The sequence below is a fragment of the Scophthalmus maximus genome, chromosome 6 (assembly GCF_022379125.1).
Source record: "Scophthalmus maximus strain ysfricsl-2021 chromosome 6, ASM2237912v1, whole genome shotgun sequence".
NCBI lineage: Eukaryota > Metazoa > Chordata > Actinopteri > Pleuronectiformes > Scophthalmidae > Scophthalmus > Scophthalmus maximus.
The window spans coordinates 20177417-20201074 of record NC_061520.1 but is presented as its reverse complement, the minus strand read 5'-3'; the positions used below and the strand labels follow the sequence as shown (position 1 = coordinate 20201074).

Genomic DNA, 23658 nt, shown 5'->3' with positions numbered 1-23658 from the left:
CGAGATAATAATCCAAATTATTCTTCATTATTCTGAAAGGATAGATGAAAGAAATTCCCCTCATGCCATCTAAAAAACAGGCAAAGGCTGTCTGAGGTGACTGTGGGAGCCACGTTACATTTCCGCATGTTCATTTTTAGTTTAAATAAGTGCAGTTTATATCTTGTTTAGTACTTTGTGTCAGTTTAAGAACAATGTCCGTTAAAGGCAGCGACATTTCAGGTTCTGATTAAATAGGTAAGCGTGTTACTGTCGCTTTAAGAGAAACAGCTCTCTGCATGGCTTTGAAGTTTAGGTTATGTAGCATACAGCAGGTAATGCATGAATCTGGCATTAGCAGCATCTTTGAACTATACTGGGTTGAACGTGAATTTTAAGCAGATACATCTACTATGTCTGAATCTTATCAAGGATTCCAACCAAGCTAAGTAAAATCTGGTAACCACAGCTTCCACGGGAAATACCTGCAGCTCACACTGTCCGCCACAACCATCCCACCTGATTCGTCCGTTTCACACATCCAAAAACCATCTATGGGTGGTACGGATTTATTCAAACATTCACGTGTATTGTTTTTCATAATATTACATTAGTAAACAAAATAAAGCAAGATAAGAAAATCAACTGAACAAAAGAAATCAAGTCTCCGAATCTTACTAAGTGTCGCAGATCATTTGAAGTTTTCTGTTGTACACAACATCAAAAATAAAAAAAACTACCGCAGATGGTTCTAGTCAAATCATGTTCACCTGCAGTAGACTATCATTCATCATCGTAGATGCAGATTCACTGACCATGTCACAGCTGCCCTGATCTGAGTCGGGAAAACGTTTTTTTCCTTCTCCTTTTTTTCTCTCCAGCATTTTTTAAAAACCAGACGTACTTCATCTCCTTCCTTCCACCTATCCATCCAGTAGCTTGAGGATGCTTTCCCTCTCCTTCAGCGCCTTCCAGGCCTGGTCCTTCTCCTTCTTGGTCGGAGTGCGCTTCTTCTGCCTGGCGGCCATTATTCGCCGGAATCCCTCCATCACCTCATTGTCAGACACCCTGACTCTCTGCCTCAGCTCCTGCTTGCGCATCTCCTCTTTTGCCAACCTGCGAGACATCACATCATTAAATCGTAAGTTCATATCAACCGCTGATCATGGATAAATTTCGGTTGCGGGGGTGTGTCCTCACCTGAGCAGCTCCTGCTTGCGAGCTCTGTTGTGAGCACTCAGGGCCTTGAGCTCTGCCTGTCTCTTCTGCAATTCTGCCAGGACCTCGTCCTCCAAGTCTCCTCCCGGCCCAGGTCGCTCCTCGGAATCCAGCAGCCCCTGGGCTACCAGCTCCTCTTTGATCCGTGCCTCCAGGGAACGTGTGTGAGGAACACTGGAGTGAGAGAGAAAGACCCAAGATCTGCGATAAGTGGCTTAAATGGTAAAAAGTTCTGGAAGGTCACTTCACACCTAAAATAAACTTTATCGAGACAACACACTACTGTTGAGGACAAACGTGACTTGAGCCTCAGACATACATCCTAGATACGTTAGGATCTGAACCAAAATCTACCCTCTCTATCCAAGAAATATCATTTTATAATCTCTCCAAATGAAATGTACATGCACGCATGTATGTACATTAATAACTTCACATACACTGGGTTCCAAAAGCATGATAACACTTTCCCAGAATGCATCAGATAAGATGTACCTTCATCGATCCCCCAAAAGGGGAAATTCAAATTTGACGCAGAAGTGTAGCAGGACGAGGGGAAGACTAATGCATACATACTGTATTTATCCATACATGTGTTTTCAGCACAGCTCTGTCTGGTGGAAGTATTTATAGTTCACTGAAATACAGTGGCAGATCTGAGTGTTGTGAATGACAGTGACCTAGATTTAAATCATCAGAGCGGTATGTAATGACAGGTCCAACACAGGCTGTATATGAGTCTATCATCCCATCTCATATGTCAGGCATAGCAAGTGAATATTTTCGTATCGTACATCAACAAGCACAAATACCTAAAAGCTTTCCCTTGGCTCCGAGGAGACGTTCCAGCACCATCGTTAGCATCCCTGCTTGAAATGTCCGGTATAGGAGAATCCTCCATGGGGGATATAATGTTCTCCTGCAAGAAAACAACAGAAAAATACGTTATTATGGTCACACTTCAGTGTTTTCATTATATTTGAACATGGGTATCTCGGACACCAAATCATTTTATTGAAGTCATTTCTGACCTCTACGAGGGCCTGGAGCAGCCGCTGAGTGAGAGGACCAAAGGGACAGCCATCCTCCGGAGATTCATGTTGCGACTCTGACTTTTTCAGGAGTGAGTCCACATCTGCAGAAGTTAAATATGACGATGAGTGTTTAGGTCGACACACACGTGTGTCTGGTGGGGCTGCAGTCGTTCCCTCACCTTTTGCGTCCAGTTCAGACAGCGGTCCTCCCATGAGGCTCTTCTTCTTGTCGTTAGCCCGTGCTCCTTCCCTCTGCTCCTCCAGCAGATCCTCCTGAGCCCATCGCTGAGAGTAGTGTTTCCCCAGAGCTGGAATCTACAGATAGTACCGACAAGCATCACAGCTCAACACTCAATTAACACAATAAGAACACAGGATGTTGATCATGCCCCCTGACAAGTGCCTTTTTTATGTCTTACTTTGAAATACTCCGCTTCATCGTCTGGGGGCTTCAGAAGCTCTTCTAGCAATCGTATCTCTTCGTTTGTGATATCAGCGCAATATGGCTCGACTGACGCCCAGAACCTGAAAACACACGCGTACGTAAGAAGATTAAATGCAAGAAACCAGCCTCATAATAAGTTGAATAAGATCCTGATGTGGCACAACAAATACAAACAGAACTGAGAGACACGAGGAGCAGTTGCTGCGGACCTGTTGGGAGCGTCATTCTTGGGTGTGCGTGGAATGTCCTGTGGGTCGTCTGTGAACTCATACTCTTGGACCTTAGGCTGCAGGTTTTTGGATTTGGGCCGGCCGGGGCCGGGGCCTGGTCCGTGACCGCCTTTGCTGTCCAACTTTTGTTTCTTCGGCTTGTGGCGAGACGTGGCGGCCGGGTCCGGGTCTTTCCCCAGCTTCAGAAAACGCTTGTCTCCCTTCTTGTCCTGCCAGTCTGTGAGGATCTGAGGCACAGCAGAGTTTTGACTCAGCACCAGGATGGAAACAACCAAAGTGACACTGATGAGGCTGAACCGGGGTCTGAGATCTGTGTGTGTGGGGGGGGGGGGTGCACCACAGCATCCGTCTCCTACCTGTCTCTGCTCCTCCAGAGCGCGGAGGCGGCGGTTGGCCGAGGACAGCAGTGTCTCCAGCTCCAGCTGCAGGGTGTCCAGCTCCTCGATGCCGATCCCATCGTCCTCGGAGCGGCCCAGCACGGCGGTGTAGCGGGGGCACACCTTGACGTGCTCGACGGGCTTGAAGTCGTAGTACTTCAGCGGGGGACAGTCCTTCAGCTCACTCATGACGCTGCGAGGCCGAGACCTGGCGCTACCTGGGTGAACGGACAGAGGAGCGTGTGGTTACTAACAGACCATGGTGCACCGCGGTGGGTCTTCCTCCCTCTGCTCGTCAGCATCTCTCACGCGCATACACACATTACATACATACTGAGAAACGCACGTACATGCGCGCGCGCGCACCCAAATACACGTACCCGCGTGTCTGCTTCACAGAGAGCTCGCTGGGCCCGAGAGGCTCCAATTCCTCTTACACGTTAATGCCGAGCGCCATTGTTTCACGGTTTGGCGCACAACGGTTCAACACGAATGAGTTCTGAAGCAACAGGGGTGGGATGAGCCTCAGTTAAAATACAGATATTTGGCTGTGAACGCTTTAAGCGCAACAATATACACCGTCAGTGTACGGCGTCCATGATGGGAAAAACCATTGTGGTAAGACAGGGGTGTCAAGTACGTTGAAAAATAAAACGATGGCCCATTTTCGACAAAATAACAATTCTAATGACAAAAATATATATTTTTTAAAAGAACAAAATTATAAAAATGTGAGGGGGATTTAAAATTGCACAACTTACTGACGAGTAGGGGAAAGATAAATCTGAACGAGAGTGGTGTCGTCGGAACAAACCAAGTTGTGTCAGGCTGCAATAGGATATAAATATCGGCACTAAACCAGTGATTAAGCAGTTAAACTGTATCCTATGTATTTTAAAACGCTTATTTATTATCTTTTATTCGATAACGGGTCACAAAAGACTCGTAAAGAAACGGTCGCTGAGCGATGTGTCTCCCGTCTACAGAACCAGAATGGACGCGTCCCTGGGTATGCTCGTTTCATAGAAAAACGCACTCTACTCGGACGGAGTAATATGCGCAAAGAACAGTATTCGTGGTGTGGACAGACCCGCCCCCTAAAACCAAGAGGTAAGTTAAAACGAGCGCGCCCTATCTCTACTTGACGATGCAGGATTTACGGAAGTGGAGTCCCAGGCGTGGCTGAGGAACTTCCGTCTTTGACAGCAGAAAAATGGTAAATCTCCTGCTCTAAATCGTATCTTTTACATTATTATTCTGCCATTTACCGCGGCTTACTTTTGCTACATTCACGGCGAGTTAGCTAGCTAGCTCATCGTTTCTCGTGGACGGGGTTTCTGGTTGAAATGAGATGACGGGCATCCCCGACAGCGTTTGCAGAAACTAAAAAATGATCGAGTTTCCTCTCGACTCATCCTGTCCGCGTTACTGGGACTGGTTGCTTTTTCCGAAAACTCTATCGTCAGTTGACATTAACAGAGTGTTAATGAAGGAAGACGTAGGTAATTTGGATGAGCTGCAATCTCGGTCAGCATCCCGTCCACTATCGTTGAGAAATGTTTAAGACATAATTGTGATCATCCGACTAGAATGAGTTGTGATAGGCTTTATTTATAAAAAATGAAATAAGACAGTAGGCATCTGAATGCAAGTGGGTCAATGTAGCAACTGCGTCTCTGCACAAAGATCACTTTGGTTCCTGATCACACATGACCTCATTGGCTGACCCTGCGGCTTGAGTCACCCCGACTTCATGGGGTGCTCAACTTCACCAACCAATCTCTGCTTTATGATCCACTCTGACATCGATCTTGTTCAACTTCTCCCCAGACAGCGACTCTGCGCCCCTACCTAAACGCTGTGAGGGCCACCCTGCAGGCGGCCCTCTGCCTGGAGAACTTCTCCTCGCAGGTGGTGGAGCGCCACAACAAGCCGGAGGTGGAGGTCAGGTATGTGCAAAAAAAAAAATGTTTGGAGAATTGGGAGTCTCACTGCCTGCCCCCCTTTGCTCGGCGTTGGCCTGTTTCTTGTGCCCCCGAGCTGTTTGTAGATCTGCCGCTGTCACACAAGCGTAGACTTGTGCAAACTTGCATAGGAAAATCTAGGAGGGGGGAAAAAATGACACAAGCATGGGCAAGGCAGTAGAATGAGCCGATGGGGACTTGCTGCAGCCTGTTTGCAGGTGTCCCAGTATAATGAGAAGATTAGGAGCTTTTCAGTGAGTCACACTAAATGCCAAGGTTCAGTGTAGAGCCATGCACGGCCCTCAAACACAATGATGTTTGTTTATCATCTGGTAAATGCACTACTGTTAAACTGAGGAGGCCTCTTTTGTTTCTTTCATAATGGAGGTTGTTTTTATTTCTGTGATTACAGGAGCAGTAAGGAGCTCTTACTGCAGCCCGTGGTGATCAGCCGCAATGACAAGGAGAAGGTTCTCATCGAGGGATCCATCAACTCAGTCAGAGTCAGCATTGCTGTCAAACAGGTGAATAAATCCAGCAGGATTATTTCTTTTGATAGGTTTACATTTATTATGAGCTCCTCACATTTACAAAGTTTCTCTCACAGTCTAATATCCATTAAAAAATAACTTCTGCTATCATGGACTGTAGGCTGATGAGATCGAGAAGATCCTCTGCCACAAGTTCATGCGCTTTATGATGATGAGGGCCGAGAACTTCTTCATCCTGAGGAGGAAACCGGTGGAGGTGAGAGACAGGGTGGGGGAGGGGCAGTCAGGGCTGTGTATTTTTGGAGGGAAAAGATAAGAAGAGGAATCAATACACAGTAAACAGGAAGAGTAAAAAATAAAATGAGGAACGCTGTGATCTATTTAAATGGCTTACGTCATAAGACTCTTTATGCAAATATGTTCAATGAACAGTATACAAATATAAAATGCTACACTAATTACATGGACATTCCCATGAATCCAATTACACAAGGTATATTTTATAAAGTGATATTTTTGTCAAATTTCAGACAGACCGGCCTTGCTGACTCTCTTCTTTCTCGTTTCTTCTCTTGCACTGTGATTTCAGGGTTATGATATTAGCTTCTTGATTACCAACTTCCACACGGAGCAGATGTACAAACACAAGCTGGTGGACTTTGTCATCCACTTCATGGAGGAGATCGACAAGGAGATCAGCGAGATGAAGCTCTCCGTCAATGCCAGGGCCCGTATCGTTGCTGAGGAATTCCTCAAGAACGTAAGAAACTTGTTTTCCCCTTTGACTGCTTGTTTGTTTTTTTCTTACATACAAATGTTTATTATAAAAAATAAACCCAGAAATGCTTCCATGAAAAATAATGCGATCCCGTCCTTCTCCACAGTTCTGATGACAATGTTTGTCTGTGGTCCCGCACTAACCGGGGGAACGCTCCAAGGGCCAATCAGCATAAGGGTGGAGAACTAAAGGAGTAAGCAGCCAATCAGCGAGGAGATGAGAGGAATGTGACCAATCTGGTGATGACACCCGTTGTGCCCCTCTCAAGTATTTCCCTGTACTCATGAATATCGATGACTGTATATAATGAAATATTTACCAGTTTCATTTTCAGCCACTTAGAACAAATCCCCAAACAAAGGCGGGTCCTTAAAGTATTAATCATTTTGATATCCATGACTACAGGGGCGTGCAGGACTTGCTGTCGCAAATATAATGGCCAGGTTTTTGTATTTTTGTCTGTGTGCGTCTGTATGTGCTGTCGCTCTTGTTTCAAAAATAAATCTCCAGATTTCCCTGTTCAGGACGCCCTTGTTTGAGGAAAGTAGTCTGTGTGGTGTTTTAATCTGTCTGTAAAGAAGCAACCAAAACCCATGTATGAAAAATAATCAAAGACGATAAAAGTCTGGTGTTTTATACCTTTTGTTGTTCTTATTCAACTTGTGTCTCTCATTCTTTGTCATTCATAGTGAGTGTTGCATTCATACCTATACATGGATTTGTTTTCTGTCAGCACTTTGGCCTTGTCGTACCTCACACGCTGTTGTGTTGTTTCAGCTGTGGGGAAGTAAAACTTCCTAGCTGCAGACAAGTGTGTGAACCATTTTTGTTGTATTCAGATTAACGACTTAGCTTTTAGCTGTAGATTAATTTGGGTAAAGAGACCTTTTCAAAATAAGATTCTTTTCAAGTACAAGTACTTTATTCCTCAAGGGTATTGCTAGGTGTTCAATGTTCCCCTTAGTTGTATAAAGACCTGCTATTCAAGGCTTGGGTGGTTATAGAGGCAACTGCACTGAATTAATATTGATTGAAATGAAAATCTCCTCCAGTACTTCATCAATTCACTGTCAGCTGCCACCTTCTGGTTTGAACAATCCATCAGGCAGTTGTATACCAACACACCTGACCAGCTTCCTCCACATGTTCTCTGGAAATAACACGTGAAACAATTTTTCACAGACCCAAAAAATTAACCTGCCACAAATGTCATTTATTTTATTATTTTTATGCAAAATCCAGCAGTTGTTGCCTCTCAGGTGTGAATAGTTGCTGTTGTTTTGAGTCTTGAAAGATCGACTTAGCATTTTAGACCAAACAAGATGTTAGATTCTGATACTTTTTAGACCAAACAATTAATCCTGTCGTTGAGACAATAATCAGCAAATTCATTGACATTGGAAATTATGTTTTGCCAAAAACCCTCTGAAAAGTTAAAGCCATCTCACAAGGCATTATGTTAAACTACTGATCACATTGAAGCATATGTCAGAAGACAGAGAGAGACAACAGGTTGGTGTATGAAAATAACATCTTTATTATAGTAGAGTTATGACCCACATCTACAGCTTTGAGCTAATGTTACAGTTTTCAATTTCCAATAACTTGGTGGTCAGTTGCATTTTTCACAAAGAGTTTTAAAGGCATATTTTATTGTCATTGGCAGTTTGAGAGTAATCATCGTTTACATAACACATCTATTGCACATAAAATCATGTATTTGCTGTCGACCACACAGCTCAAGATAAGCTATTTTTTGTATTAATCAATATAAAATTAAAATGTGAAGTGTATGTTTTCACCATAGAATACATTAATAATGACCCAGTCCATTTATTTATTATTTAATTCACCACATTGTCCAAACAGAGTTGGCTTCGTAGTTTTATATTTTTTCGAGGAGGCCTGTACTCAAATTCCACATCGTCACTGAAGACGCCTCCACGTGAAGCAATGATTGCACAAAGCAGTAACACCTCAAACATGTAGCAGGAAGTCAGATGACCACTTGATGAGAACAACATGGTTAATACTTAGAAACATATTGCAGACACCTCCAGTGGTGCACAATATCAACACAAACGAGGCCACACTAAATATTGTAACAAACCGCTGTGACCAAAGTTTTTAAATTATGATTCATAACTACTACGCTGAGTGCCACACCATCTGTCTTTCAAACCTAAACAGAGTCCAAAACACTCATCGTGCCCCGAGGTCCCTTAAAAAAAAAAAAAAAAAGAGAGAGATGTCCAACTTCATCCTCTGAGGACTCCAGCAGCAGCAGCAGCGTGTCAGAGGTGAGCAGGGACGGTCTGCAGGGCGTCTTCAGTCGTGCGATGGATGTTCACATTCTGTAAAAGAGGAAGGCAGCAATGTCAAGATCTCTTTTGTATACATACGTGGACATTAAACAAACACAGGCAGCTGAGAATATCAATGAAATCTTTACAACTGTGATTTATTTGCTGTTGATCTAACACTTACACCGAGCTGTGTTGCTTAAACCGCGTATAGACACTGGTCACACTCCGTCACATCCCTGTTGTTTCTGCACTTGTGTACATTGTTCCTCTTTGTCAATATATTTGTATGTATGTCATAGTCCTGGTAGAAAGTTGCTTTTGAAAAAAGTTTACCAAACCGCAGATCACCCGATGTCCTTCATATGCACAGACAAATGCAGCCATCCTTTGTAGCAGTGATTAATATTAAAAGGCTTCTCCAAACGGCATGTTTATAACAGAGGGGCCTTTCCAGACTTGTTGGTCCTTTTATTTTATCGCCAATATCATTTTTATTTCCAAGAAAATGAGATATGCCTTTTTAACAAAAGGACAGTTTTATAACAAGTGTACATTTTTGTAATCAAGCTTCCTCTATGCAGATATGTGTGTGTGTGTGTGTGTGTGTGTGTGTGTGTGACACAGTGAGTGTTTTGTTCAGGCTCATGAATGGCACCAGTGGAGTCTTTGAATATGAATGAATGGGGAAATCTCTGCGGACCTCAGTTTGCACAGCAAAGTAAATTGCACTGAACATCTCATCTGCACATAGTAAAGACAGGAAGGAAATGATGAGCCATTTCATCTCCAAGTAGGGCAAGTAAGAAATATCAGCTCAGCAGTCTAGACTGTAACGTTTTAACTTGAAGGTACGGCATAAAACAAAAAAATCCTAACTTCCAGATATTAAAGTGACAACAGCTTTAATGCCAAGTTTTCTAAAATGAAGCACGAGAAGAGTGCGGTATCGACACATGACATGTTTGAGTGGAGTTTATTTAGAGACAGTAAACAGAAATAATGTCTTTGTTCTGTTCAGTGATATGAATGTACAGTAAGAGCCTTCACATTTGAACAAAAAAAAACCCAGCAATAAAAGTGTTTCTGTACTTCCTGGATCTTCATTAGACAGTGTTAGACATCCTACAGACTAGGGACAAACTGTAATCAACGACATTTCCTAAGAAAATAACCAAGACTTGATTTTCATGTGCAAAATGTAAAAAAATCAAGCACAACTCTGTTGTTGTATTGTAAAAATCTGTGAAAAGAAAGTTAAAAGTTTTCTGACTCCAAAAGAAATATAGTGATGAGATACTGGTAAAAAAAATAATTGCATTGCTAAGTCAGCTGAACAGCTGGAACAATGACAAAATAAAAATTACATATAATCAATTCTTCATGAAAAGGTGCTGGAGATTCATTGCTTCACAGTTACATCATCGGTTCTAAAAAGAAAAAAAATCCTCTCCAAAAATGGGAGAACGTGCACGACACAAGATCTGTGTCATAGGATTCATAATCAAGAACTAGAAAACTGGATTCCAGTCAATTACCAACATCATCACGTTTTAAAATAGAAGTGGAGCAAAAAACAAGATGGTGGACAAGACCAGATTTCTGCGTTTGGCAGGTACATAGTTTGTCAAGAGGGTGCGGTGTGCGAAAGGGAGGGCCAATGAGTGAGGGACTGGGGAAGGGGTGAGGGGTTCTGCCTCATTGGTGAGCTGGCACTGTTAGCAAAGCCTCCTCTGACATCCGCGACACCTCTACGTTCTGTTTGTAAAAAACACAAAGACGGGGAGGGATCAAAACACATGGGACATGAAATCCACAACACAGAAACGAAGAAGACGTATTATGCTTATATTTTAAGTTTTATTCTCATGTTGAAATTTTTGTCTGCGACAAGTGTGGTGGTAGCAAGTGCATACATGCTTTTCTCATTTTTTAAGAAGGAAAGCTTATTTATTTAGATTTTTTTTTTGAAAATCTAATATTTTCTGAGCTATAAAAGCAAAAAATTAAGATCACACAAAGGGGCTTTATGAGTGAAAGACAAGACCACCATCTTAAATTCCAAACATCACTTGTGAATGTGAATAAATTATTGTTTTTATTGATTTATGATCTATGAACCTGCTGCCAAAGGTAACATTAAAACAGGTATATTTCTCTGCGAAATATCATTGACTATTAAACTATCCGTGTCTGTGGCCATGTAAGAATATGGAACATAATATACTATAGTCAATAGTATATTATCCTAGAGGGTGAGGGGGGAAATGTAGCAGTAGGAGCAGTACACTGTGTTTCTGTTGTGTTCTGATTACCTGTAATCCTCACATAATCTGGCACAAAAACCTGCTCCGAGCTCATTACCTTCATAAAACTTCACTAAAATAGAATTGTGAAATCCCAACCATCAGATTGACTTGTACCCTAGAGATTTTCCGATTCCGTTACCAGTAACAGAAAAGCCTCATATACAGCTGAAAAAATGCTGCATTGTGTATTGGCATGTATCAATTCGATACCACTTCCTTAATGTACATTAGTTTCAGCCAGATAAAACCGCAATTTCCATTTCCCAGACATCAGTTGTACTTCGCCCCGCCAAAACAGCGGTTGTGCTGTACTGCCATAAGCAAGGGCGGTGAAGAAGAAGAAGTGATTTCGGGCAGTGTGGCGTTAGACAGAGCTTGCGAAAATGTCAGCAGTTTGGCAGAATTTCAAGCAGTAAAAAGGCAATGTGTGCCATATTGTTGTTTTTATACTGTTACTGTGATAGTTTAAGTCTAAAGATAGTTTATTTTTCTAAACTGTGGCTCAGTTTTTTACTTCTTTTTCTTACTTATTCCTAGAAGTTGCTGTTGTACTGTTTCATACGTCACTGTACTGTAAAACTTTAAAGAACTTTTATTTTCATAAGATGTGGCTGCACTTTAACAGCTTTTTAAAGGAAATAAGTGTTGTTTATTCCTAGACTTATTTATTTGTGATCTTTTTCAGTTATGACTGTAAAATTAGATGATAAAAGAAGTTCTATGACATCCATTCTCTGTATGCATCTATTAACTTCAACCAGGCCAAACAACAATAATAGCATCCTCACTTCTATACAGGGTTAGTAGCATACAGCTGCTTAAATTGTGTGTGTTATTGTTATTCAAGTTATTTTTTTAATGCACTGGTATGGGATCGGTAGTCGGTATCAGAATCATATCAGGAGGGGAAAATGTTATCAGAACTACTTGTACCTGAAGGTATGAAACAGACCTCACCAAATGTAGGTGAGTTGTACTGTCCGTGTGTGTGTGTGTGTGTGTGTGTGTGTGTGTGTGTGTGTGTGTGTGTGTGTGTGTGTGTGTGTGTGTGTGTCGTTACACCCACCTCTGGTCTTTCTCTGTGTGTGTTGACCGCGTCCACGTTTAAGCTGATGGACTCCACTTTACAGCCTGAGGCCACAGAGAGGGGAGAGTATTAGTTCAGGAAACAGAAGAGCGCACAATGGTATTGAGCTGAAAGAGATTTAATAGGTGTTATAGGCAGAGCAGTCTTACCGTAGGCCACCGGCGTGAGCTTCAGCACAGTGTGCAATGGGCACTTCAGGTACGGCAGTTCCTCTGTGAGAAGAGAAATGCACAGACCAACAGTTAATGAAACTAACAGAAAAAACTCCAATCCCTTTACATTCCCTTCTGGGACAAAAGCACACTTTGTTGTGTTTTCTTCACCCAGGGACCTGACGTGCAGCTCTGTCTTGTTAGTTACTGTATACTTAAGTAATATAGGGATAAATTAATGAAATAAATAAAGAAATCTGATCATTGATTCAATTTACATTGTTACTACTGTAGTCTTGTCTACAACATTGAAATCAGCTCAGTCATCTAGGACTGAAACACATTTCTCTATACACTATTTAATTGTCACACTTTCACATGGTAGGTTTTGCAGTGTGAAGAACATTTGTCTTATTCAGAACAGTGTGTTAAGACTTCATTCAACACATGAACTAGGAACCTTCGCTTATTTGTGTATGTTCCATAAATGAGCCTGTTAAAGGACAGCTGCCTCAGCCTTGGTAAAAGGACTAACCTGCTGTCTTGTCCAGGAAATAGGCCAGCAAGCAGCGCATGACGGCCTGGTGACAGACGACCAGCACATTCTCCTGCCTCTCCAGCTCCATGATGACCGGCTCCAACCGCTGCACCAGGTCTTCATAGGACTGAGTGAGGAAAAGGTGGAAATAGAGTACTGACCAACTAGAAACATTGCAGTAGGATGATTTAACCAAGAACTCTCATGGACCAAAGACAGTTTTATCAACAATTCCACATCTGTAGTAAATAAATACATCTGTACACTAGTGAAACGTCCAGTCACAGTCCCTCTTCTTCACCCTTAGTGCTGGATTATCAATCATAGGTGGACAGACTGACATTGTAGCAAGTGGGGGAAAAAAATCTATAAAGTCTGCCTAGACTACTGCTGCTATAACAAGATGTCCCAGAGCACAGTATGAGAGCCGTCAGTCTGTGTAGCCGACTAATGCACTAATGCCCGTATCCATCTTCCTGTGCGAGGTGAATGGAGAGGTAATGAGATGAACTAAAGGTGAGAACACACCAGCGGACATTCAGGCCTGACCCCATTTTTCACACTCTCACACATACACATACACATACACACACAAACACACACACACTTGTTTACTGCCAAATTTCGTCAAGGCTCATTAGTTTTGTGTAAATGGCCGACAGCCATCTGGATACAGCATAATAGTCTTTGGTCCCTTGTGTAGTTTGAGGTTACTTGTGTGTGTGAGAAAGAGACAGAGCGTGTCTCTTTATATTCACTAAGTTTGGCAGAGTCTGTGTTGCAAAATTCCAAAATTCAAACAGGAGACGCACTGTCCATGGCATGCTACTGCCACTGTTAGCACACAAGAACACAATTTAACAGTTACACAACGGCGTCCCGTCCCCAGACAGACAACATTGTAACAGTGAGGGTGGAGGTGGCTCAGGAGCATCACTCCCCTCGTTAGAAGGCCTGTGAAGAAGCTTCCAGAAGGAGGAGAGAGACAGACAGAAGACGGGCCGTGTCACACTATCCAACGTGTTTTGTGTTTAAGTTTCACTAATAAAAGAGGTACGGGCGAGCGGCTGTCTGTGTGTTGGGTGACCCAGGGTGGCAGAGATGCTTGCCGCAGTAACATACATTTTTTGCCACCTACCTCTCCTTTCGGATACCGATAGCGGTATTTGTCCTGGTCCCTCAGGGCAAACTCCAGAGGATAGTTCCCCTGGATCTCCTCGTACATCATCTCCTCACACACGCCCTGAAATGACAACACACACAGATTAAACCCCGGTAACGCTGCGCTGACGTCGGCACGTTGCGGCCAAGAGGGTTGTACTCACTGCATCAATCTCGTTCAGGACCTTCCACTGCTCGTATGGCACGCAGAGGGCCTCGGCTGTCTGGATGGTCCTCTTCATCTGACTGGTCCACACCTTCAGGTCGCTGATGCCCTGCTCCTGGATGAACTGGTTCAGCTTCTTTGCAAACTGCAGGGAGGCGGAATTTTTTTGTTTACTTATCAAACTCATCTAGTGGGCAGGGAAGAAAACACAACTGCTCTGAAGACAACTTATGGTGAAAAAAGGTTTGATGTACCTCTTTGCCTCTTGGAGTGAGGCCAGAGTCTCCTCCGATGCATCCCTTGACGTTGAGCTCGCTCTCGCCATGGCGGCACAGGTAGATGGAGCGCGGCGTGATGTGGATGTTCATGAGGTAGTAGACGATCCGGCTCTGGATATGGTCCAACACCCGGTTCACCAGATAGCGCTGACCCACATCCATGATTTTAATGTAGGAGAGATCCCTGAGAGCAGAACGCGGACACGCAGTGTGACGTGACTGAGCCAAAACCAAAGTGTAGGTTTGACAAAAGAACTAGCCCTATCTCGTTTGAATATTTTTGCAAATATGAGTAAAATTGCTAAAGTGAAATACTGAAATACACCACAATAATAACTGAAACCAACTAATTCTGAAATTTGTCTTGAATCCGTCTGTGAGCCAGTTTTATTAGCATTTACATACATTTTATTAGATACACAGAATCGTTAAATATGAGAAGAGGCGCATGCTGCTTACATATTCAAACTGAAAGAATGACGAGACCAGAATGTACCCGAAAAATGGCAAATGTGCTAAGCTGATATGAAATGTCCCAGTCTCTGCTCCAGCTTCCGTCTCACCTGTCCAGAACTTCATCCAGTGTCTCGTAGGAGTTTTCGTAACACTTGATCCTCTTCATGAAATCCTCCACCGCTTCCTCTGTGTTACAGTTGGTGTAGTCTGGGCTGCCCAGCTTCACTTGCTGAACAGAGGAAAAGCAGAGCAGTAGGTACGAGGCGAACAGTAGTTCATCTTCTCCTGAGAGAATTTTACCAACAACAACCTCAGTGACTCACCACGATGTTCTCCTGTATGACATCTGGGTCTTCACACACAGACTCCACAAAGAACACCTGAGACAAAAGGGGAAAGAGAAAAGGTCAGGAGGATTTGTACGCGCGTCAACTCGTGCGGTGTCTAAACCCAGAACCGTGATCCAACAAGTCACCTTAAATCCATTCTGCTCAGCAAACTGGATGATGGTTTCTCTTCTTTCTCTGGTGGTGTTGGTTGCATCAAACACCTGCGTAACGCAGGACAGCGCATGAGACAGTACTACAGAAAGCTGTATCAACACTGTGCACTATATTCAACCAGCATCATGGAACCGTGAACATTTGACCTACTGCCACTTGGCCTCCTTCTTCAGTGAGGTACTGTCTCACGTCATTCAACGCCGCCGAAGCACATTGTCTGCCAAGATGAGAGATCACGTCGGTCATAAAGTGTCACAGGTTTAGTGGTTAAATTGAAGTCACCCGGCAGTGTCAGGCCATTGACCTGCTCTTACCGCCTGATCTTTAACCCCTCCTCGTTGTCCGGACGGAAGAACTCGAAGGACTTGTAGATCTTCACAAAATCTCTCCTGTACTGGCCAACGTTGAACTCTGGAAGAATAACGGACAGAGGGAGAGTTGAGATAATCTTTCTCTCTGGATCAAAACTCAAAATGTATGAAATTGCCTAAATTTTTTTTTTTCAAACTTCAATATACTCTATCCACTGGGGGCTTGACAGCGTGCGACGTCCTACCTCTGGTGGGCACCCCGATCCAGTTGAGATAGCGGGTCAGTTTCTTGGAGATATAGGTCTTCCCCCTGGCAGGAAGACCCACTGTCACGATCAGGGTGGGACAGTTGGTCATACATACTGGAATAAGAGAGAGAAAGAAAAGCTTTGGTTTTATGCACACGTAAAAACGGATCCATGAGCAGCACCTCATGGTTTTGTTCCACGGCGGCTTTCGCTTTCAAAATTGTTCCTGACACCATCTTGTATATTGCATCGATCATAAAGATTGAACATTAACACTGGACTGCCCTCGTCGGGGTGCTGTGGGTGTAGTTATATACATATACAAAGCGTTTTAGCATACTGAAGACAAAGTCACATCACACCCCTCGGGGAATGTCGTCAGCGAGGAGCAGGGGTCACGGTGGCACCGGGGCGAGTCGGAGCAGTTGTGAAACGCTGCACTTGGAACTTCTCCAGACATCTGGAGAGAGCTAACAGCCACTGTGTGTGTGTGTGTGTGTGTGTGTGTGTGTGTGTGTGTGTGTGTGTGTGTGTGTGTGTGTGCGTGCGTGTGTGTGTGCACACAGATGGACTGGGTCAGAGAGCGTGCTACTTTTATAAAGGGCCTACTTCACCATTTGTCTTTTGTTGGAATGCCATGATGCCCTTGGAGGAAGTTAAGACCAGGGCACACCAATCTGACCAAACTGTGGAGGAGATATTAAGCCAACATCTTTCACAGCCATCGCATTGGTTTGGTTGCTCCCTTTTGTCAAAACTTGTGCGGATCATTTCACAAGCTCGTGATTTTTCACCGGCTGTATCATTCGATCTGTGCCGGGCCACAGTGAGACACTGGCCACGCAGAGAAGAGAGAAAAGTATATATATATATATATATATATATATATATATATTTCGACCGGGCACACGCAGTAACAAAGAGGGGTGGACATCCCGGGACATCTGCCGCGGACATCGTGTCCTCCTCCTCCTCCGTGGACCAGATGTCCAGATGACGAGCAGCGGGACATCTGAACCCTGTCAGCCGAGCCTCCGGGGCGCACAGAGTCCAGGTACCGTCGGACAACAACGCACGCGACAACGGGCGGGTTTTTGACGCAGGGGCACGGGTTTACAGTCGGTCGTCCCGAGGCTCCGCAGCGGGTCTGACTGCGGGCTCGTCAACGCGCCGACCGGGAACCTCACAGGAGCGATGTCTGCTGGTTCTCGTCCAACCGCCGGCGGGCGGGCTACGAGCGCGCGCATGCTAACAAACCGTCGCCACGTCGTCGTCGTCGTCGTCGTCTCACCCTTCCTCTGGGAGATGTGCTTCTCGGGCAGGCCGTTTTTGTACGGCATCCAGATCTTCTTCAGCGGGTTCTGGGTGAGCTCCCGCGGATTCGACGGCGGTTTGTCGGCCTCCATTCCGTCTCGCGGCGGGGCGGGGGCGGAGGAGCAGGAGCAGGAGGAGGCGGCCGCGGCGGGAGCACGGGGCCTTTTCCCGTGATGCTGCTCCGAAGGTGACCGGTGTTTCATCCGCGCTGCTCTGCGGGATAGATGGAGACTGGAGGGTCGCTCTCTCTCTCTCTCTCTGTGTGTGTGTGTGTGCGCGCGCGCGCCGTTATCACGTGCTCGGGTCTGGCCACTGCGGACTCGAGCGGTCGACCGTAACTGCCGCAGTAAAGGCGCAACACTCGCCCCGCTGCTCTACCGTAAGTGACGGAAGATGTGCTCACTCACAAAACACACCGTGTTTAAGCGACGCCCCGACCCAACCGTTTTGTGTCCTCACACTTGTAGCTCTAACATGGCAGCTGTGGTAGTATTCATGGATTCGTGCAGATGATGCTGGATGCTGTTTCGACAGTAGAAATCATATTAAAGGATCAAAGGGGAAAGTGAAGCCACTTAAGCGCCCGAAACCTGTATTCTCCCGTGTGACCAGCAGTGGGCGACTCCACTTCCTGTCTTTGCAGCCAACAAAGGAAGTCTTGGAGAAAATAACTCTAACTCTAATTTGATTTATAACGATAGTCAACATTTTTCCAGGGGAGTTTATGGTCTCAATCTCTGGCGTCAAGTCTTCTTCAATACAGCACGATGTTCATTTCATAAATTATGGTCCCATTTCGAGTAAGATAGACGATAAAGCACGGTGCATTTGGGGCACGAATACTGTCTGAGTGACAGCTTGTACTGTCCAATCGGCTTTTGTGTAGACTGTTGTACAAAAGAAAGGCAAAAATATCCCGGATATAAGTGCTGCCATCTTGCACTGGTAACGTCATTTGGTTTTTTGCACAGTAGTAGACACACAGTCATAGAGAGGAGTTGCAGTATTGGTGTCCCGCCGATAAACACGCTCGACCAATCGGGAGTCAGTCTCAGCTGTCAATCAGGACACCCCTTTTTTATAGCAGCAAATAACTAATTATAACTAAACTTGCCAGAAACTTGAACATACATTAGGTGAAATGACAGAAACCCTCTTTGGGAAAAAAATAGCTGGCTAAACTTTGACTTTTTAGTTTGTTCCGTGTCTGCTAACATGAAGGGGGCGGGGTGTATGACATGTACCGCAGCCAGCCACCAGGGGGCAATTGAGATATTTTGGCTTCATTTTGGGGTAGCTGTCATGTTTCCATCTTTATATGCAGTCAATGGTCTCCACCAGCTCCTGAGGGGAAATATTTTTCTGGCTCTGTAACTGCCAAATGTGCCACTACTTTTACCAGCTAGTCACTGAGTTTGTCTGTCTGTCATTCGGTGTGGGAAAAGCAGCGTACAGTCATCTTTTAAAGTGGAAACACCAAACTGCTGAGGCTGGTAATGTGGTTGATGAGAGCAGTGAGGGTGAACTGAAGCAGTAACATAGCAGGTCACAAAACCAAAACAGTAAGCCGCAAGACGCTACGTTTCAATAGGGCTGATAGGAACTATACAGACATAATTCTGTAGATTTTTGATTATATGTGCAACACCTCTTACATTACATTTTCATTTAATCCATTCAAGTACACACAGCAGAAAGACATTGCTTAGAGGAAAATCTTAGAGAAACTTACGGTGCTTTCCCTGGGGTTAAAGAGGTCAAAGTGGGGAGTTTGCAACAAAGAACAGCAAAGAAAACCTGCTCAAGCAAACTTAGAAATGTGTCTTTGAAACTGAGAGCTTAATCATTGACGTTTGCCACACTGAATTTAGTGACCGCACATAATTTTCAGCGTCGCTCCACCCGCATACCTTCATCATAACTCAAACATCCGTGCGGGTGTGCAGGGACATTAAGAAACCACTTTTACCACATCTTCCTTTGCGCTCGATCTTTTCTTAGCACACAGGTTTTCTTTGATAGTTGCTTAAGACGTGAGACCCCGGGTTAAGTTTGCCTGTTTCACTGGACCACACAGTAACATAATATCAGCCAAAAACAGTAGAGTCCGTGTTATTTTCCTTTGAAGAAGCCTAGAATCAGACCAGAAGAGCAGCACCATTGGTATGCCAGACTCGAAATGCTCTTGTTATCCCACAGTATTATCATCTGCACTGTCGCCCTCATGAGGACTTAGGTCCTTGAGTAACGACGTAATTCAATCATCTAAATCATGCAGTTGTTTCATGGTCTTCAGATGCGTCAGCTGGATTTGCGAATCTGGAAATTAGCTTTTCATTTGCCCTCTCAAGAAAAACAACTCCTCATCACTTTGTCACATTGTTTTGGAAAAAGAAGGTATGGAACTGTACAAGACAACTTGCTGTGTGGGATGTGGGCACTGACTGCAAACATAACCAGCACTCTGAGAATGTTTTTTCAGGGAAACCTGGTTGTTTTCAGCATTTCTGATTAATTTCAAATCTGCCCGGATTTTGTTGCGGAGGGGAATATGGCATGTCACAGCGGACAAAAAAACCCTATACACAATAAAATGAATGATGGATGAAATCCCCAGCTACTTCAGTTTTGAGGGTCCTGATACTGTGCATGCTGACCAGTGTCACTCTGTCATTGGTTCCTGGGACACTTGAATCGACTCATATTATTAGTAAAAACTCTTGATGATGAGTCCAAATACTGATTATGGAAATAACACTAGCTAAACTATCTCTTGGTTTTCACAGATAAAAATCAACAAATACCAACGGACGAAAAAATGAAACGTTTTCTACCTCTTCTTTATGAGAATATGAAAGGTCATCCCAAAAGCATGGTGTTTTTTTTTAATCAACACCACACAAATTGACAGTTAACATTTTCTTACACACACTTACAGAGATTAACAATTTACTCAGTAACCATCAGATGGCAGCAATGCTCTCTCTCTCGCTCTCTGTGTGTGTGTGTGTGTGTGTGTGTGTGTGTGTGTGTGTGTGTGTGTGTGTGTTTGTGTGTGTGTGTGTGTGTGTGTGTGTGTGTGTGTGTGTCTGGCGTTGACCCCGGGCTGTACAGCAATCCATCTCATCAACACTGCAACAAATCCTTTATTTCTTCAGGTTCTAATGCTTACAAAGTTCAGCAACACAGAGACACGTCCACAAACTGCAACATGGTGTCAACAAAAAATACATATTTCTAAGCTTTGCAAAGAGGAGGACAAGTCGCTGCACCTTTTCGGTTGAGTGGGCCTACATCTGTTCATCAGTTCATGTGTTCCCGTGGGACTAGATACTCATTATATGAAGCTCGAGAGTGTTTGGTGGTGGTGGTGGAGCAACAAGGGCCTGTGACCTGAATATGATGGGATGGAAGGTTTTCTAATTAAAAAACTCTCTCTCTCTCTCTCTCTCTCAAATTCCCTGAGTGCTATAGTAGACTGTAATATGTGTCAGGTTCATCGGGTCCAAGAAAGAAATGGCACACTATCCTTCTTAAGGATGTATTTTCAGCTCTTTCAGCTGGGTGACGTGAAAAGAGTTATTGGTCCCATACAAACTGCGTGACGAACGATGATGACATGTGGTCAGCCCATTGAACAGTCACATGTATGGCTTGGAGGGGTTGCTTTTTAGGCAGCAGCCGTTCCACTGGGCCTTGTGTGAAGTATGTGGAACAGTTATCAGCGTGGTAAAAAAGAAAGAAAAAGTGAGGTATCTCGCACACTGTACACTGGGACATGAACAGGAAATAGCTCTGTGCTCCTCCTCCCCTCAGCAGCCGCCAGGCTCTGAACGCAGCCCGAGCCCCCAGTCCTGGAACTCGACTGGGGGAGTCATCTGTCCCAGCACAGACAAGGACGTGAACGTCACACCTGGCTGCAGCAGCAGTGTCCACCGCCGCGTCCGGCTCGTGATCCACCACGCGGTGGTGGATGGAAACATGCACTGTGTTGTGTTGTGTTGTGTTGTGTTGCACAAGCCACAACGAGCATCCAACCTCTGCAGCAGCATCTCCGTCGCGATCACACGACCAACGGCCGCATGCGAACTGAGCGTCGCAGTCACTCCAAAACGACGGAGACCAGCTCCGGTCCACACAATGCGTTTGGTTTTTATTTATTTTATTTTATTTTCAAAACGCCCCCAGCATCCCCGTCCCCCTGAGGGCGAAGCAACACACGAGGCTGCTTTCTCTGAATATTTATATCTATATTAAAAACACACAGATCGCCGCCTGTGTGGTCGCTATGTGGGGTAAAGGTGACAGCACGTCGACTCTTGTTTACGTCCTGCGCGGCTGCGCGAACCTGCGCCCCTTCGCCGTCCGACTCCCTCCGAGCCCCCGTTCTACAGATGCTCAAATCAACCTGTCAAAGCCCCCCCCAAAAAAAGCGTCTTACCCGCCGGGTCCTGGTTGTGTGTGGGCTTGGGTCGTCCGGAGCAGCCTCTCATCGTGGGGCGTCCGTCTGGTGATGGAGCGCAGCGGTGCGTACGTGCGTCCGACAGCAGCCTGCACGGATGCGCACTGCACACCCAAACACGGCGCGCGTGTGTTGGGCTGGAGGGGGTGGAGGGAGGTGGGCGGAGGCGGGGGGGCTTTCTCCAAAACTGGCTGTGATGAGGTAGTGGCCCGTACCTGCCCCCACCCCGCCTCTCTGACAGCTGGGAAATATCCCAGGGCGCGAGTTGAGGCATTCTGGTTCCATTCTCACAGCGGCCAACACGCAGGGAATCACCGCGCAGCGGCCGTTCGCACCGAGGACTTCCTCTTCTCTCTCACCTTATAGGACACGGGCATGTTACAGATTCCACATGTGCACTGTTGAATGTTGCAGTTCACAGTGTATTGGTTCTTACACACACACACACACACACACAGCAACATATATACAGGAAGAGTTCATAGTTCGCGCGAGCAGTCTAACTTGCAGAACTGGTTTTTCCCTGCTGGTATACTCCTTTTAAGGGACTTACACATTTTTGTATCACCGGGGATCCATTTAGGCTTTTGTGACACAAATGAACCCAACTCTTTGATTGTACACGAGAACCTCCACAAGGCGATTGCACGTAGTTGCTCCGACGACGATGAATCCCTGTCACCGCATGTGATCATGACACAGTCATGATGGGTGTGGTATAGCAGTCACAGGAGGGATGGAGGGAATGGCACTGAATATGGCTCAAGGTACGAGCAAGGTCAGTGATAAAAGTAGTGAAACAACCCCATCACAATGGAGGTGATGCATACAAGGACGAGAGGGACATTATTGACAGAACACAATTAGAAGCATGAGGAGTCAGAGGATTCCATGGTTCTGATGGAAGAAGAGAAAGAGAATCGTTTTCTCTTTGCCAGTCTTTTTTTTCTTCCTTTTAATCAGTGTGTGATGACAGCCATCAATCGACTGATTCGAAGAAGTAAAACAGAAGAACAAGCTTAAGGGTGAGAGCACAGCTGAGGTTGAATAGTAATAACCAACTTCAGATGATTAACCCGGCAGTCTTTTTCCTGGGCTTAATGCTTTGAAAATGTAACTTTGGTGAGTCAGGAGACACAGACAGACAGACAGACAGACAGACAGACAGACAGACACACACACACACACACCACCCTGCCCCATTGAGAAACTCTGTGAATTATGTGCATCATGTGACTGATGATGTGATAATGATGATGATGATGATGATGATGATGATGATGATGATAACAACACTGATTGCCAAGCACAAGATGATGACAGCACATCTGTGAATTAATGAGTCACTAGTCTCAAACACACGCAAAACATTGAGGAAAGGAAGAAAGACACCAGGGAACCGTCGAGGTCCACACACAATCAAGGCGAGAGGAAGAAAACCGTTTAAGGTCAGTTGTCTCTCGACTGACCTTCCACACATTCCTCCATAGAGGGCATCGCGATTGCCCCCCCCCCACAAGTCTTCCACTCACACCCAAGCCTCAGGCTGCATGCTCCACACACTCACTGAGTAACACTGGTCAGACCTGTTTCTATGTTCTTTATCACAGAGCCTATACTTAGCACAATTGCAACAGTCCCTTGAGGCATGAACCCAAACCAATTCGACCACTACATTTATTTACTAAGTATGTATTTATTTATTTTTGGGGATCATATTTCATCTTTTAGACCTAGTTCTAAATCGAACAATAAAGAGAAGATGTAAATTGAGGCAGAAAAGACTTATATGTCCATGTTGTAATCAATATTAAGGTGTCATTCTGTGCCAAACACCAGGAGATTTCATGAAAC

The 23658-nt window shown here is 44.8% G+C and overlaps 3 protein-coding genes across 7 annotated transcripts; 1 reads left to right on the top strand and 2 right to left on the bottom strand.

Moving 5' to 3' along the window:
- Window positions 1-532: 532 nt before the first annotated feature.
- Window positions 533-4059, bottom strand: tada3l (transcriptional adaptor 3 (NGG1 homolog, yeast)-like). Its single transcript, XM_035632643.2, has 9 exons — window positions 3664-4059; window positions 3263-3501; window positions 2886-3133; window positions 2651-2756; window positions 2411-2546; window positions 2229-2332; window positions 2010-2116; window positions 1180-1371; window positions 533-1095 (listed from the first exon to the last, which is right to left on the bottom strand). Exons 2-9 carry the CDS (start codon window positions 3470-3472, stop codon window positions 903-905), a joined length of 1296 nt encoding a protein of 431 aa, XP_035488536.2. The 5' UTR covers window positions 3473-3501; window positions 3664-4059; the 3' UTR covers window positions 533-902.
- Window positions 4060-4344: 285 nt separating this feature from the next.
- Window positions 4345-7152, top strand: LOC118309959 (actin-related protein 2/3 complex subunit 4). Its single transcript, XM_035632647.2, has 6 exons — window positions 4345-4499; window positions 5114-5232; window positions 5660-5771; window positions 5899-5994; window positions 6328-6498; window positions 6623-7152. Exons 1-6 carry the CDS (start codon window positions 4497-4499, stop codon window positions 6626-6628), a joined length of 507 nt encoding a protein of 168 aa, XP_035488540.1. The 5' UTR covers window positions 4345-4496; the 3' UTR covers window positions 6629-7152.
- An 877-nt stretch (window positions 7153-8029) lies between these two features.
- On the bottom strand, window positions 8030-22144 carry pfkfb4a (6-phosphofructo-2-kinase/fructose-2,6-biphosphatase 4a). 5 transcript variants are annotated; one of them, XM_035632638.2, is made up of 14 exons: window positions 21784-22144; window positions 16026-16142; window positions 15784-15880; window positions 15620-15686; window positions 15442-15516; window positions 15290-15346; window positions 15074-15195; window positions 14487-14694; window positions 14231-14377; window positions 14044-14148; window positions 12903-13032; window positions 12365-12427; window positions 12195-12259; window positions 8030-8870 (listed from the first exon to the last, which is right to left on the bottom strand). In XM_035632638.2, exons 1-14 carry the CDS (start codon window positions 22076-22078, stop codon window positions 8811-8813), a joined length of 1608 nt encoding a protein of 535 aa, XP_035488531.1. In that variant the 5' UTR covers window positions 22079-22144; the 3' UTR covers window positions 8030-8810. The 5 variants fall into 5 exon arrangements, with proteins under 5 accessions (XP_035488531.1, XP_035488533.2, XP_035488530.1 ...); XM_035632640.2 differs by lacking the exon at window positions 21784-22144 and adding an exon at window positions 17320-17715; XM_035632637.2 differs by lacking the exon at window positions 8030-8870 and adding an exon at window positions 9780-10577 and having other exon boundaries at window positions 21784-22139.
- Window positions 22145-23658: the final 1514 nt, after the last annotated feature.

Bases quoted from the DNA above. Each gene is read 5' to 3' on its own strand.
- LOC118309959 (XM_035632647.2), top strand. The intron at 5,233-5,659 runs GTATGTGCAAAA...CTGTGATTACAG, and splicing joins AAGCCGGAGGTGGAGGTCAG to GAGCAGTAAGGAGCTCTTAC. The intron at 5,772-5,898 runs GTGAATAAATCC...CATGGACTGTAG, and splicing joins TCAGCATTGCTGTCAAACAG to GCTGATGAGATCGAGAAGAT.
- pfkfb4a (XM_035632638.2), bottom strand. From the start codon at position 22,078: ATGCCTCAACTCGCGCCCTGGGATATTTCCCAGCTGTCAGAGAGGCGG. The intron at 12,260-12,364 runs GTAAGACTGCTC...CTGTGGCCTCAG, and splicing joins GCTCACGCCGGTGGCCTACG to GCTGTAAAGTGGAGTCCATC. The intron at 8,871-12,194 runs GTGGGTGTAACG...CCTCTTTTACAG, and splicing joins CACACAGAGAAAGACCAGAG to AATGTGAACATCCATCGCAC.
- tada3l (XM_035632643.2), bottom strand. From the start codon at position 3,472: ATGAGTGAGCTGAAGGACTGTCCCCCGCTGAAGTACTACGACTTCAAG. The intron at 2,117-2,228 runs GTCAGAAATGAC...GTTTTCTTGCAG, and splicing joins TGCTCCAGGCCCTCGTAGAG to GAGAACATTATATCCCCCAT. The intron at 1,372-2,009 runs GTATTTGTGCTT...CTCTCACTCCAG, and splicing joins AGCCAAGGGAAAGCTTTTAG to TGTTCCTCACACACGTTCCC.